The 12,896-nt window shown below is 41.0% G+C and overlaps 3 protein-coding genes across 5 annotated transcripts; 2 read left to right on the plus strand and 1 right to left on the minus strand.

Moving 5' to 3' along the window:
• The first annotated feature begins 574 nt into the window (after window positions 1-574).
• On the plus strand, window positions 575-3,267 carry LOC135501442 (surfeit locus protein 6 homolog). The gene is made up of 5 exons (XM_064793565.1): window positions 575-846; window positions 1,060-1,214; window positions 1,535-1,702; window positions 2,108-2,251; window positions 2,372-3,267. The coding sequence occupies exons 2-5, from the start codon at window positions 1,064-1,066 to the stop codon at window positions 2,992-2,994; spliced, it is 1,086 nt and encodes a 361-aa protein (XP_064649635.1). The 5' UTR covers window positions 575-846; window positions 1,060-1,063; the 3' UTR covers window positions 2,995-3,267.
• Window positions 3,268-3,742: 475 nt separating this feature from the next.
• On the plus strand, window positions 3,743-8,792 carry LOC135501687 (myogenesis-regulating glycosidase-like). Of its 3 annotated transcripts, none has more exons than XM_064793928.1 (3): window positions 3,743-3,845; window positions 5,630-7,319; window positions 7,781-8,792. In XM_064793928.1, exons 1-3 carry the CDS (start codon window positions 3,828-3,830, stop codon window positions 8,038-8,040), a joined length of 1,968 nt encoding a protein of 655 aa, XP_064649998.1. In that variant the 5' UTR covers window positions 3,743-3,827; the 3' UTR covers window positions 8,041-8,792. The 3 variants fall into 3 exon arrangements, with proteins under 3 accessions (XP_064649998.1, XP_064649999.1, XP_064649997.1); XM_064793929.1 differs by lacking the exon at window positions 3,743-3,845 and adding an exon at window positions 4,557-4,729; XM_064793927.1 differs by lacking the exon at window positions 3,743-3,845 and having other exon boundaries at window positions 4,557-7,319.
• Window positions 8,793-9,076: 284 nt separating this feature from the next.
• On the minus strand, window positions 9,077-12,824 carry LOC135501374 (abasic site processing protein HMCES-like). Its single transcript, XM_064793453.1, has 8 exons — window positions 12,690-12,824; window positions 12,005-12,142; window positions 11,506-11,769; window positions 10,956-11,128; window positions 10,716-10,780; window positions 10,407-10,487; window positions 9,886-10,061; window positions 9,077-9,624 (listed from the first exon to the last, which is right to left on the minus strand). Exons 1-8 carry the CDS (start codon window positions 12,707-12,709, stop codon window positions 9,507-9,509), a joined length of 1,035 nt encoding a protein of 344 aa, XP_064649523.1. The 5' UTR covers window positions 12,710-12,824; the 3' UTR covers window positions 9,077-9,506.
• Window positions 12,825-12,896: the final 72 nt, after the last annotated feature.

The following is a 12,896-nucleotide window of genomic DNA, read 5'->3' on the forward strand; positions in this document are numbered from 1 at the left end:
AAAGTGATGCGATGGATCATAGACAGAGAGAGAGATTCCCTCTATTGCTGACTCTGAAAATGACCAGGACTTGACTTCTAGGCCGTGTGGCCTCTTGGATCTTTCGGCCTCAACTTCTGAATTTGGGAATGTTGCTGAATTTGGTAGCCCTTTGGTTCATCGCTGGGACATCTTTCCCTTTAAAATCCCAACTGCAAAAAAATCTGTATTTTTTTATTGATATAAAAACATACTGTATACCAAAATTCAGCTCGAAATTCCAACAACTTCATGGTTTTTCAGATATTATTGGCTACATTTTTGCAAAAATCTGTCCTCACTCAAAAAGTGGCCTTGGATCCAGGTCAGATGTGATCGTTAATGTACACGAATGTATAGGACTCAAAACCCCAAAGTCCTGGAAACGAGGTACTTTTAAAGTGGTCACATACGAGTCCATGGTGGACAACATGTACACTCGGGGCAGTCCATTGCGTCATTCTAGTAATTGTACTGGGTGACCGGTCCAAAATGCGTCCCGGCCGGAGTGAGTGAAGAGTGGAGAGGCGAAGGAGATTCAATTAGGATGACAAAAAAAATCTCGGTTCCCGCCCCCCATTCTGTCGTCTGCTATAGTTCCAAACTCGCACAGTGACGAAAATAAAATTTAAGGCAATCAGCGCCTCTAGCGTCAAGATTGTCAAGCCTTCCACCGAAGAATGTTCCCACGGATAGGAAATAAGCGCAATGGTCAATGGTGAAACTAAATGAAACCATGTGGACACGATGCAGTAGATAAAACTCGCTAAAACAACCCATTCGTGGTCATTATTTCTCGTTAACTGTGCAATTTATCCAAAAATATAGGTAAAGTTGGTCGGTTATTCTACATATAAGTGCAATCAAATCAACTGTTCCCCTTTTCTCGACGAAAGAACAGTCCATAAAAGTTGTGGCAAGTGAAGAGGCACTGCACTGCACAGTGCACACACATACAATACATCCTACATGCATTGCTGAGATTGCATGTTGTTGGTCTATGCCTAACTCATATTGGTCTATGTCTATCTATTTTTGCAGAATCATGTCTGTTAATCCGACCATAGAGGCTGATGATGCCTATTTCAAAGGCTTAATTGATTACATCCCACCACAGTTCTATTTCGATAAGGAAACTAGGGTTGATCTAGCAGAGAGGAGGAGTCAAGAATTGGAAGAGAAATTTAAAGATCAAGGTGAGGAAAAATTCATATTTCTTATTGTCAAGAATGTCGGATTTCCCTTGAATAGTCAATGTACCGGTAAACAAATGGCGCTGGTCTTACCTGACCTTGTATCATAACAGGCTGAGGGAGAGGAGTGCTTCAGAAGCTGCTACCTTGAATGAGATCTTTGGTTTGCCCTGATATATAAGTCACCAGGTCAGTCCGTATGGCTCTTTCAATGGACATGGCAATTGAGTAATGTGACTTACCTAAGGTCTCAAAAAATTTGACCTCGGACATAGTTACCACTTGAGTAGTCAATACAACCCCTCTGCCTTTATTTTTTACAGGTAAAAACAAGCGGAATGGGTCAGTGTTGTCTGATAAAGCCAAAATCAAACGCTTAAAGTTCGACCCACAGCACCAGAGGACAGTCTCGCAGATCAAGGAGATGATGCTGGAAAACAAAACATTGACACATGAGAAAAGTGATGTCTCAGAATCAGAGGAAGAACCTTGTAAGTTAGCAGAAGGTGTGTCGACATCACTGACCAGCTGATTTGTAATTACTGCCTGTTTAATCCAGTGGTAGTGTTTTCTAAGTGTCTTGAGTTGTTCAAGCTGTCTTGTGTATGATGTTTGTATTGCAGCTAAAATAGCATGATCTATAAAACAGTCTGGTTGGCTTATTTGAGATCTGCATTGCAGTGCAGTGCATTGCCCGTTTTCCTCATGCTGTTAAAACGGAAAACAGGGAGACTTAGTTTGATCATCAGGTATGCCTTGGAATTCAGTTTTCAGTGTCTTCCCTTCAACCTCGGAACATTGGACGCTAAAGTGTTATACTGTTATGTGTTGTAAGTTTAGTTGATCAGTAGGTTGTGGCGGTGCCCCCAAACTTTCATGTACATCTTGATTTCCAGTTACAAGTGTAAAAGAAAGAAAGAAGAAAAATAAACCAAGAAAAAAATTGGGAAAGAAAAAAGGGAGATCGGAATCTATGAATGAATCTAATACCAAGGAGGCATTACTTGAAAAACTGCATTCAAGAATAGAGGCCTTCAAAAGTAAGTATTGGTCTTGATAAAATAACTAAATTAGATGGGTCAAACACTCACAAAATCTTTCATGGTCTTAAGTCTCATCGATGTAAACCATTAATTTTATTGTGTTTATTATCGTTTCAGGTAAACGTACCTTGTCCGGAGAAGAAATGAAAGAAAGAAAAAAATTAAGGCGGAAAGAGAGCAAACTAAAACTAAAAATGAAACGTAAGAAAGATAAAAACCAGAAATCAGTGCAAGGAGTTAATGGTCATGTCATAGCAACGCCAAAAGGAGCTGCTGCAAAACCAATCTTCAATAAGGAGGGGAAAATGGTGTTCAGTAAATTTGATTTTACGGATGTAGGAGATAAAGAGAAGTCATCTAATCCAATGACTGGTAAAGATTACAAGAAATTATTAGAAAAGGTGGAAAAACGGAAGCAGAAAATTCAAGAATTGAGTGAAAAAGACGCTGAGAAGGGCAAAAAATTTCAGGAAAAAGTTGCCTGGGAAACAGCTCTTCATAAAGCGGAGGGGGTCAAGGTCAAAGACAATCCTGAACATTTGAAACGGGCGTTGAAAAAGAAGGAAAAGATGAAAGAACAGCGTAAAAAGAAATGGGAGGAGAGAACAGAACGGACTGAAAAACAATTGCATGATAAACAAGTGAAACGGAAGAAAAATATCTCCGCGAAGAAACAGTCGCGGATTGAAAATAAGATTAAGAAGCAGAAAAAGAAGGGGCGGGTTATCCCTGGTTTTTAATTTTTCCAACTTCAGTGAAGAATGTTCTTGCGTAAGAGGAAGCTAAATTGTTCATGGGGTATATCTTTACTACTTGATGTCATCCATACAATTTCAACATCAAAAGATTGGTAGCTACATGATAAATTGCGAGAATTGGTGATGATGTCATCAAAGGTATCATCCTCATTAGAAAAAGCTTGGAAATTTTAGTAAACTGCCATGTCATATAAAATGTGAACATATTTTTAATATGAAAAAAAATAATAAAATGACTATTAATATGAACAGATATTCGCTCCATTTATTATACCTGTCAGATTTTGTCCAGCATTGGCGCTGGCAATCGTCTTCGATCAGCGAACCTTGCCTTAGTTGTTCGGATGTTCGGTTCAAAGTGGTACAACACTACTGTTCTAATCCCACTGTACCAGTAGTTGAATGAACTTTCCCATCTTTGCCCCAAGACCACCATTAGGATGGCAGTCGCACCATAGATAATGCACTGTAACACCTCACCATGCAGGACAACTTTTGGTCAACAAATTCTGTCCTCGGTTTGGCCGAATTGATTGAGAATGCCCATTTCTGGGCCAAAGTCTCCTTGAAAAGTAGGAGGGGGAGGGGGGTCATGCTGTTTTCCAGTTTGTTATAATTTGCCCTTGGTCTTGTTCAAACTTGATTGTGTCAGTAGTTCAGATTATCCGGAAGATAATGGATAAGTCTGATTTAGTGATAGGTTGACCTCCATTGCGAAGTCTATACAAAACCCAATTGAGGAAATCCTATTCAATGCTAGGCGTTTAAGGCTGACAGAGGCACCTGGGACTTGTTTTAAGTTTTTCAATCCGTCAATGTCGCTGTCAAATAAGGTAGGTCAAAACTGAAAACATACACAGGAGGTAATAGTCCACAAAGCCGTATCTCAGTGGTCATGAGAGACCTACATTATTAGAAACCAGTTTTGTGTGTCCTCTACTAAACGACACAATAAGAGTTTTGTTTTTATAGGTTTTTTTTATCTCTGCAGCCTGACCTCATGGACATTTAGTGTAAAAAATGTCTGTCATTGTGTGATATAACATCAGAGAGGTGATGTTCAGGCTACTATTATATCCCAATTGGTACAGTCCAGATCTCATTAGTAGTACTAGCCTATAAAGGGCCCATTAAATCCCAAACATGTGTCATTTGTAATAAGCAGCAAATCTAAGGCCCAAGGCCCAATTTCATTCTTATTTGGCTTAGGCGCTGGTAGTGCTCTCTAACGGTTAAAAGTGGAACTGCATAAACTGGGCAAAGATTTCAGTTCTTCTCTCTGCCGCGGAACAGCGTTACCGTCGCCTTAGCACTGGATGCTGGAATGACTCATGATGATAATCTGTCATAGATTGAAATAGTGACTTGTTTTAGCTGTCAAAATAGCTCGAGCACAGCCAAAAGCCATATTTGCCATTGTCGGCAAAAGTCAAAAATGTCTGTCATTGTGTGATATAACAATCAGAGAGGTGATGTTCAGGCTACTATTGGGTCCCCCTACTATTATATCCCATTGGTACAGTCCCAATCTCATTAGTAGCCTACTAGTAGAGCAGACGATATTTGATATTCACGTTGCATTGTGGGAAGAGCATAAAATGATAATTTTGACATCCACTGTGATATTATCTATCAATTTGTGAAAAATGGGACCAAATATTTAATAGAAACCCATTTGAGGTGTTCCCTCATCATCACAAGAACTAATTAACATATAGTAAGATAGACTATTTGGTCAAGAGCTTATATATGTGCTGCAAATGAATCTGAGAAGCAATAAGCAGATACATAAGATACATTGTTGTCCTGTATTGCATACAGGGTGTTTCAAAAAATGGCAACTTGTGACTTGAACAGGAATGGAGTTTTTTGATAGGGGTCTACTAATTATGGAATAAAACAATACTGCCAACCTTACATTAGTAATACACTCCAAGACGAGGGATAAGGTAATTCGGGCCTGTTGGCCTAACGATGTGATCATGACCTGAGCCTGAGGAGCGATCTATTAATAGGATTGGAGGGATTTGTTGCCTAGCCACAATTAGTTAATAGCTCAGAGTTCCTGTCTGAGGGTGTTGGAGATTGACACCTGAAAGTCTACACAAACGGTTGAATGTTTAATATGTGTATTTTCTGATGCGGAGCTCCTCTTTCAAAGGTTCACTATGTCCTTTAACTTGGGTTGAGATGTCCGCTTCAGAACTCCAGAGGAGAATTGTCTCATGATGATACCAGGCTGTCGCACATGATATGTCCACAGTTCGGCCTGCAGATGGCGAGCTGTGGGATGTATCGCTCAGAATAATGTACACAAACGTTTTACAAACTTGGTGCACATCTCTAGCACCTTCTACACAGGAACTGTAAATACCCAGCATTATCTTGAGACACACCCTCCTTCCTTGAGAATTTGAAATCTGGTTTATCCGACATTTTACAGTGCATGATTCCTTTGCATGTTCTCTCGGTGTTGTCACCTAATTTTCCCTGTTTCTCCTTCTGGGTTTGAATGGTCTCCACTCCTAATTGAACCACCATGAAATACGCCCTGATGACCCTCATACTCGCTATAATCCTATGGTACGCTAAAAACTTATACATGTATTACCAACAGCAACCCACCGACCGGCCAACAATGACGTACATCGAGACATCAGGTCTGCACATCGACCTTCATAGCCGGAGATTAACCTTGAAGAACCCGAGTGGAAAATTGCTACTGACTGGTGACATCGGGAAATTTCTTGATCAAGATGCGGCTTTTAAATGCTCAGAAGGTTCAGGGCTGATTTGTGCAAAATGGGACAATACCGCAACACTTAAAGTCCTCACCCGGGAACTGCAGGATGGTATCATTTGCTATGATATTCAATGGGACGCTTTGAACCCCAAAGTCGTACCGGTTGATAGTGTTAATATAGGTTCAGGGCATTGGTACGGTGGACCAGAACTTTACGAACAACATTGGCCAATCAATGAGCAGAAAGTTTTAATGCAGCCGTATGTCACCAATGACTATCTCCAGGCAACAACAAGTCCATATTATGGATCTGTCCTAGAACGCTATTGGTTGAATTCTGCAGGGGTTGGCGCAACTGTTGCTTTGGATGTTCCGCTTCATATGTCAGCAAATGCGCAGAATGACGGGAAGTTTACTTTCAAGTCTGAATATTCTTTGCCATATGAGAACCTGAGCTCGAGATTACCACATCTGCATTATACACTATGCGTTGGGCATGATATGAAATCTGTCCATCAATATATGCAGAAGACGTATCTTGGCTGGCCGATGGATACTCCTGATATTCGCATGCTCAAGTCACCTGTTTGGTCAACTTGGGCAAGGTATAAAATGCATGTGAATCAAGAAAAGGTTCTCCAGTATGCCCAGGAAATCATGGATCATGGTTTTCCTAACAGCCAGTTGGAAATTGATGATATGTACACAACCAAATATGGAGAATTCGATTTCGATACAACGAAATTCCCTGATGCTAAAACCATGGTGAAGACACTTCATAGAAATGAATTTCGTGTCACAGCTTGGATTGTACCATTCGCTAATACTGATACAAATGCATTCAATGAAGGAATGAGCAGGGGCTTCTGGGTAAAGGATAAACGTGGACGTGTCCCAGCACTCACAAAATGGTGGCAAGGCGTCGGTGGGTTAATTGATGTGACAAATCCTGATGCCGTCAACTGGTTCGTCTCGAGGCTGAAGAAGTTCCAAAAGACATACAATCTTGATTCCTTCAAATTTGATGCTGGGGAGTCTTTCTATGTTCCTCACTGCATCACCACACATTCCCAGATGGCAAATCCCTCAGAATACACAACTAAATATGCCGCTCTTGTGGTGCAGTTTGGCGCAAATGTGGAACTCCGCGCTGCCTATCAGTCGCAGAAATACCCAATATTCGTCAGGATGTTTGATAAGGATTCATACTGGGGTTACAACAATGGATTAAAAACCCTCATTCCAACAGTCTTCCAGTTCGGAATCCTTGGATACCCATACATTCTCCCAGATATGATTGGTGGAAATGCCTACGGTTGGACGACAGACTCAACCGGCTCTGTTGATCCGCAGTCTTTTGCAAGCGGAGACCCTGTTCTTCCAGATCGAGAGTTATACATCCGTTGGATGCAGTTGACAACATATTTACCCAGCATGCAGTTCTCGCTTGCACCATGGCAGTATGATGAGGAGGTGGTGGAGATTGCACGGCGGATGATGAAGATACATGAGGAGGTTGTGACGCCCATTATTCTTGAGGCAGCTAAGCAGACAAAGGAAGATGGTAAAAAAATTACCTGTCTGTGAGGACAGTCCTCTAGATGGATTAAAAGCTGTCCCCTTTGTGAGATGTCCTGAATATTGGGGCCCTTGAGACTAATGTTCCCTTCAAGTGTCCAATATTAATATTCAGCTTTCATCTTTTTTTCTGATATAGTACAAAGTCCTATCGCTGGTAAACATCTTGCTATAGATGCTGTTCTGAATTTTGAGATGTCCTCATTTGAAGAGACTAATCAGTTTGGTGCTGAATCTTTTGTTTCTGGTGAAACGGTATTTTGTCATGGTAGAGGTGTATACTATAAAGAGAGGTTCAGTTAATGGAAAATTCCTCTGAAGACTTGGTTTTGTTGAGGACTGATCTGGTTGTTCCGGGTTGTTTCCAAAGTAGAGTAAAGGTGGTAGGAACTGACGTTACACTTTTATGCAACATTATGTATTTATGTACCAGTACTTTTGTTCCAGGCTCGCCAATCATCCGGCCACTCTGGTGGCTAGATACCCAAGATGACAACTGTCTGAACAACGATTCCGAGTTCCTTGTCGGTGATGAAATCTTAGTCGCACCAGTCCTGGACGAGGGGGCCAAGTCTCGTGATATCTACATCCCTCGTGGCATCTGGCTTGACGAACAGACAAGGGAGACACTCCACGGTCCAACATGGCTGAGAAAATACCCCGCTCCGCTGACGACTGTTCCCACATTTCGTGCTGTGCGGAACTGAGCATTTATGAACTTTATAAGTCTTCCATTTTCGTTATTCTGAACTCTTTCTCGGGAAACTTACAATGGTTGCTGAGGGTGACCCAAAAGGCAACTGCAGCCTTGAAGACGATAGCCCAGAATTATATCTGCATTCCAATTCTAACAACTGAAGTATTTTCAGGTTTAATCAATACAATCATATTTTTTCTTAAAATCTATATTTTTTGTTGATAATTAAATAATTCAAGGCTGATTATGACTAGTAGTTCATATTTTGGTTCTTGATATATTTGATTTGATTTTGTTGAGATTTTCGAGATATATATTTATGGACATAGTTTTTGTCCCATCATTTGAGTAATATATTCAATATAGTCTTGAAATGCCTGCCCAAGTTTAGGAACTATATCTGCTAGTCAATGAGTGATACACTTGTGATACTGATCAGGCCAACAGACAGTTATTAAAGGAGAAGTACCCGTCATGATCATAACTGTGACACTGAGCTGCAAAAGACTGTTCATCAGGGAACCTCAAAAATGCAATTGAATGTGGATTACAGTACAAAAATGCAATTGAATGTGGATTACAGTACAAAAATGCAATTGAATGTGGATTACAGTACCTGATATAATTCATAACAGGGAGAGTGCTCAAACACCTTTTGTCTTTATGATATACCAGGGAGCAAGCGATAATAAGTTGTTTAAAAGGATGGGGCAGCGTTTTTTCCTTTTATCAAAAATCGGTCAATAAATAATTTTTATTTCACATGTTTGTTTTTTACTTTTCTTTCTGAGTCTTCTGTCATTATCTGGTCACTTTGGAGACCCATCCGTTTTGACTTAGACACTTCTGTCAAGTGAACGCCCCTTGTCATATTGGAGACTGGTCATGTCTTTGGTTGAGTGAAAACTGTGCTGCGGGAAAAGACCGGTCTTTTTCCAGATATATTGCGTTTTCTGAGTCACCTTCAGGAGACAAGATGTGTCACCCTCGATGACACAGAGAAGACTTATGTCCCCCGTCTATGTAAGAAATTATCAACACAATAGTTCTTACAACTACAATATTTTGAAGTATAATTATATTCATTCAGATCTAAACACTACATTCTTATTTCCTTGTTCTGATATATCTGGTCTGTCGATCATTACTCTGGACCCTGTTTTACAGCGAGATGGGAGATACCTCCATCAGGGGAGTTTGTGATCTTCCTAGCTCCTGCCTTATAGACTTCCTTATGGCACATAAAGACAACCATTTAGATGTGTAAAATGACATCGAGTTATATTCAGTCCCAATGGAAAAGCCTGGCTCCATGGATTGTCCGTCACAACTGAACCACAAATTCTACGATGACGATGCCGACAGGCAACATGCGACCCTCAAAAACACCCAGATGTGAACTTTGCCATTGAGCTCAGCCCTGTCCCTCACATCTACATTGAGGAGGGCATCACACCTTCATGCTACACCTATCTCTCAGTCCGTCTTTAATCGTTTTGGCTCAGGCTCCTCCACACTCTCATCTTCGTCATCTTTCTTCTTTTCCGTTCCTTTCTTCAACCACATTGTCAATCCAGTCGGGCTTGGCTTCTTACTACAAAAGAACAGAACAAAGTTTGTAAAAGGTCAACTGATTTCACTCTTTAGTTTTGGATGCTTTAGAATAGAAATTGATACCTCATTGTTGGTATTGGTAGTCTAAACTAAAGATGCTCAGGCAGAGTCATCATTTAACACAAAATCTTGGCTGCCGCCTCAGTTTTGGCCTACATTTTAGCTCCACACTTGCGGTGTTTGGTGAGGCAACCAAAACCATTAGTTCCCTTGCAAATTGTAAAAGTTAAATCCAACTCACTTAGGATCAACTTTCTCAATGAGGTCAGGAGCATTATTCCTTGAATTGTTGACTTTTGAGGAGACTGGGTGGCTGGTGATGGAAGTTGTTGGTCGTATCACATCAACTGCCTCCTTGAGTGGTACATCCCCAAAGTCTAACCATTGTCTTACTTCTTCATCTGTGTTTAGAATGGCCTAAGGAAAATGAGGATGCTATTGTCAACCAGCAGATGAGTTTGTTTTTACAACGTCATTGGACCGGTATTTTGGACCACGCCAAGATGCTCTGGACCATAATACTGATCCCACGTAGTGTAATGATTGATACTAATAAGGACTGAGTGATGCTGACATTATATCTTGCCAACTGCAGACTGTGACACAAATCGCTGTGTAAGTTCTATGGAAATAGTATGTTGAATGAACTTATCTTAAGGAATAAACAGAAGATTAACAGGCCACACAGAAGTGATAATCTGAAGACAATACATTCAAATATGCACAAGTTTTCTCGGACAAAATACTAAACGTTATACTTACTGGCATTCTGTGATGTATATATGACATGGCATCAGAAGCGTCTACTGTGATGACAGAGTAGGTATAGAAAGGTTCACCCTCCTAAAGAAATCAGAAGTTATGATTTAACTCTGGTGAGATCTGTAGCAAACTACGGGGCACAGAACCTGTCCCAAAAGCTGAAAGTTGTAAATATCTATTGTCATGACCATTTGTTGGAAAGCTTTTGGCTTGTACCTGTACAATGCATGATTTTATTCAAAAGTAATACAGCATTTTAAAACACACCTGAGACATGAAAGAATGCACTAAGAAATGAGACAGACTTACAGTGTCTTTTGGATGACAAATATCAAATACACCTGCCATAGTAAGAACCTTTTGTCTGGGCCACTCTGAAAATAAAATGTGAATTGAGATATTAACGGTTTTCTGGGAGCATTACTTTGTATGAGTACTGTTCAACCTATCCAACATCACACACCGAATGTTTTGATTAGGTTCTTCGGGCAATTCCCAAAACAGAAGAACAGAACTAAATAGTTGAACAAATGAAAACAGAAAGTATACCTTCATCCTCTGTCTCTTTTGATCCTTCCGCTTTGTTTGTTTTTGTCACACTTTCCACATCCCCACTTTCTGGTGATGGCATCTTTTCACCCTCTTCGACCTTTTTCTCCGAAGGGAAGTAGATGAAGTATGGTTGTTGTTTCTTGTCTTTCCCAGTGTGCCATTCGTAAAATCTAAATTAATGAAGGAATGAATATGTTGAAATGGCAGTTATTCCCTGTGCTCACCTCTGACCATGTTGGCACACAAGACTCGCACACAACCCCATCACAGACATCAAGGAACACTAACAACATACATAACAGTGTGCCACTTCTGAAGAAAACAATCATCTGGGAAGGATGACTAACTGAAACTCATCCATGTAATCTGTTTCAACACAATTTCAGGCAAACAAGACTGTGTGGACTAACTTGCCTACCTTCGCGGAAAAACATGGCAGCGTCATCTTCTTGCTTTGATAAATGACAGTTGTCAAGTTACTTTCCTGGAAGGGGGTATTTGATTTGATTTCTCTGGTGTCTAAGATAACACACAAAAAGACACTCACCCATCCACAACAATGACACATCGTCTTCCCTTCTCCAATGGACCCTTGTAAACTCGACTACTGAGCATATTGTCACTGCGGCAGTTGGAAGTCTTGAGGTCAAAACTTTTCAATTCTCCTTTGTGCCAAGATGGCACAAGGCCCCATCTCATTGGCTGGATTACACGCTCCGGTTCAGCATCAGTCTCAGGCTGGCAATCTGTAGCTGGGGTCTCCTTCTCTGGAGGGGAATCTTTGAAATGCTTGGAGGAAACTATCACTGGTCTGTAAAAGAACCATAGTGACATAAGAACCAATCAACCAGTGGAGTAAAAATAGCTGTCCTTTCAGAGGGTTAAACTGAGATATCTTTGTTGGCAAAGCAACTTCTATACACTTTCACTTTCTTCGGTATCAATGCAGAGTCTTGATATAAAACATGTTTATGTCTCCTATCATATGCTCAAGTATTTAAAATGATAAAATATTAAAAGAGAGTGCTCCATGAAACCACGCTTACGTTGTGCCACCAGGAGCCACATTGTATGAAGGGCGATAACTCTGACCAGGATTGGTCCTCCATCTTGGTGACTCGCGCCTTCCTGTCCGACGGTTGGTGTATCTCGAGGCTTTGACAACATCCCCTGGACCCAACGAGCTGCAAGGAAATCATAAAACTCAATAAGTGTCTGTCATGCCAACTTAACACAGTTGGGCGATTGCATGCAAGATCACAAACTCAAGTTGACTGATCGACCTGCACAGAACCATGATGCATGAGCCCTGGTCTCCTCCTGAGACCTGACAAGATCGGTAGCACTGCAAGGATCATAGAGAGTAGAGATGTATACGCGTAGTGTGTTGTGTCACATGCAGGAGCTAGAGTAGTCATTCCTTCAGTCAACCTTCCCTACTGCCAACCCTGTGCCATTCCATGGGGCCGAGGTGTGGTTTGGCAGACCCGAGATTGTTGCAACGACGTACTGACACATCATGACATGGACAGTCACAGTCAGGGTCAATGTGACAGGCTCACGGCAGATTGAGATTGACATTATGTACACATTTCTATCATTTAGCACAGACAGAGTGTCCCGGGTATTCTGCAGTTGCTCCTTCTCATTCTCTGACAGATGGCTGGGGGGGGGGGGGGCGGTCCATATCATCATTATCATAGGTGAGGTCTCCCGTCCGAGTAAGTGTACCTGGCAGTTCTTCCACACATAATGAAACCCAAGGACTAGCAAAGGCTGCAATCAGAATTCGGGAAAGTTGGAGAATGGCATATTAAATGACAGGTCTGTTTACATATGAACATGTGTGTGCATTTTACAATGTTATTGTTTTGCAATTTCCCGGAAATGACGTCACGAAATATTAATCAAAAACATTCTAACACCATAATTTTTGAT

The sequence above is a fragment of the Lineus longissimus genome, chromosome 17 (genome assembly GCF_910592395.1).
Source record: "Lineus longissimus chromosome 17, tnLinLong1.2, whole genome shotgun sequence".
Taxonomy (NCBI): domain Eukaryota; kingdom Metazoa; phylum Nemertea; class Pilidiophora; order Heteronemertea; family Lineidae; genus Lineus; species Lineus longissimus.

Excerpts from the sequence above, each read along its gene's own strand:
- LOC135501442 (XM_064793565.1), top strand. The coding sequence starts at position 1,064 with ATGTCTGTTAATCCGACCATAGAGGCTGATGATGCCTATTTCAAAGGC. Across the intron at positions 1,703-2,107 it reads AGAATCAGAGGAAGAACCTT|TTACAAGTGTAAAAGAAAGA; the intron begins GTAAGTTAGCAG and ends CTTGATTTCCAG. Across the intron at positions 2,252-2,371 it reads AAGAATAGAGGCCTTCAAAA|GTAAACGTACCTTGTCCGGA; the intron begins GTAAGTATTGGT and ends TTATCGTTTCAG.
- LOC135501687 (XM_064793927.1), top strand. The coding sequence starts at position 5,552 with ATGAAATACGCCCTGATGACCCTCATACTCGCTATAATCCTATGGTAC. Across the intron at positions 7,320-7,780 it reads TAAGCAGACAAAGGAAGATG|GCTCGCCAATCATCCGGCCA; the intron begins GTAAAAAAATTA and ends CTTTTGTTCCAG.
- LOC135501374 (XM_064793453.1), bottom strand. The coding sequence starts at position 12,709 with ATGTGTGGAAGAACTGCCAG. Across the intron at positions 12,143-12,689 it reads ATGTGTGGAAGAACTGCCAG|CTCGTTGGGTCCAGGGGATG; the intron begins GTACACTTACTC and ends ATTTCCTTGCAG. Across the intron at positions 11,770-12,004 it reads GTGGCTCCTGGTGGCACAAC|ACCAGTGATAGTTTCCTCCA; the intron begins GTAAGCGTGGTT and ends GTTCTTTTACAG.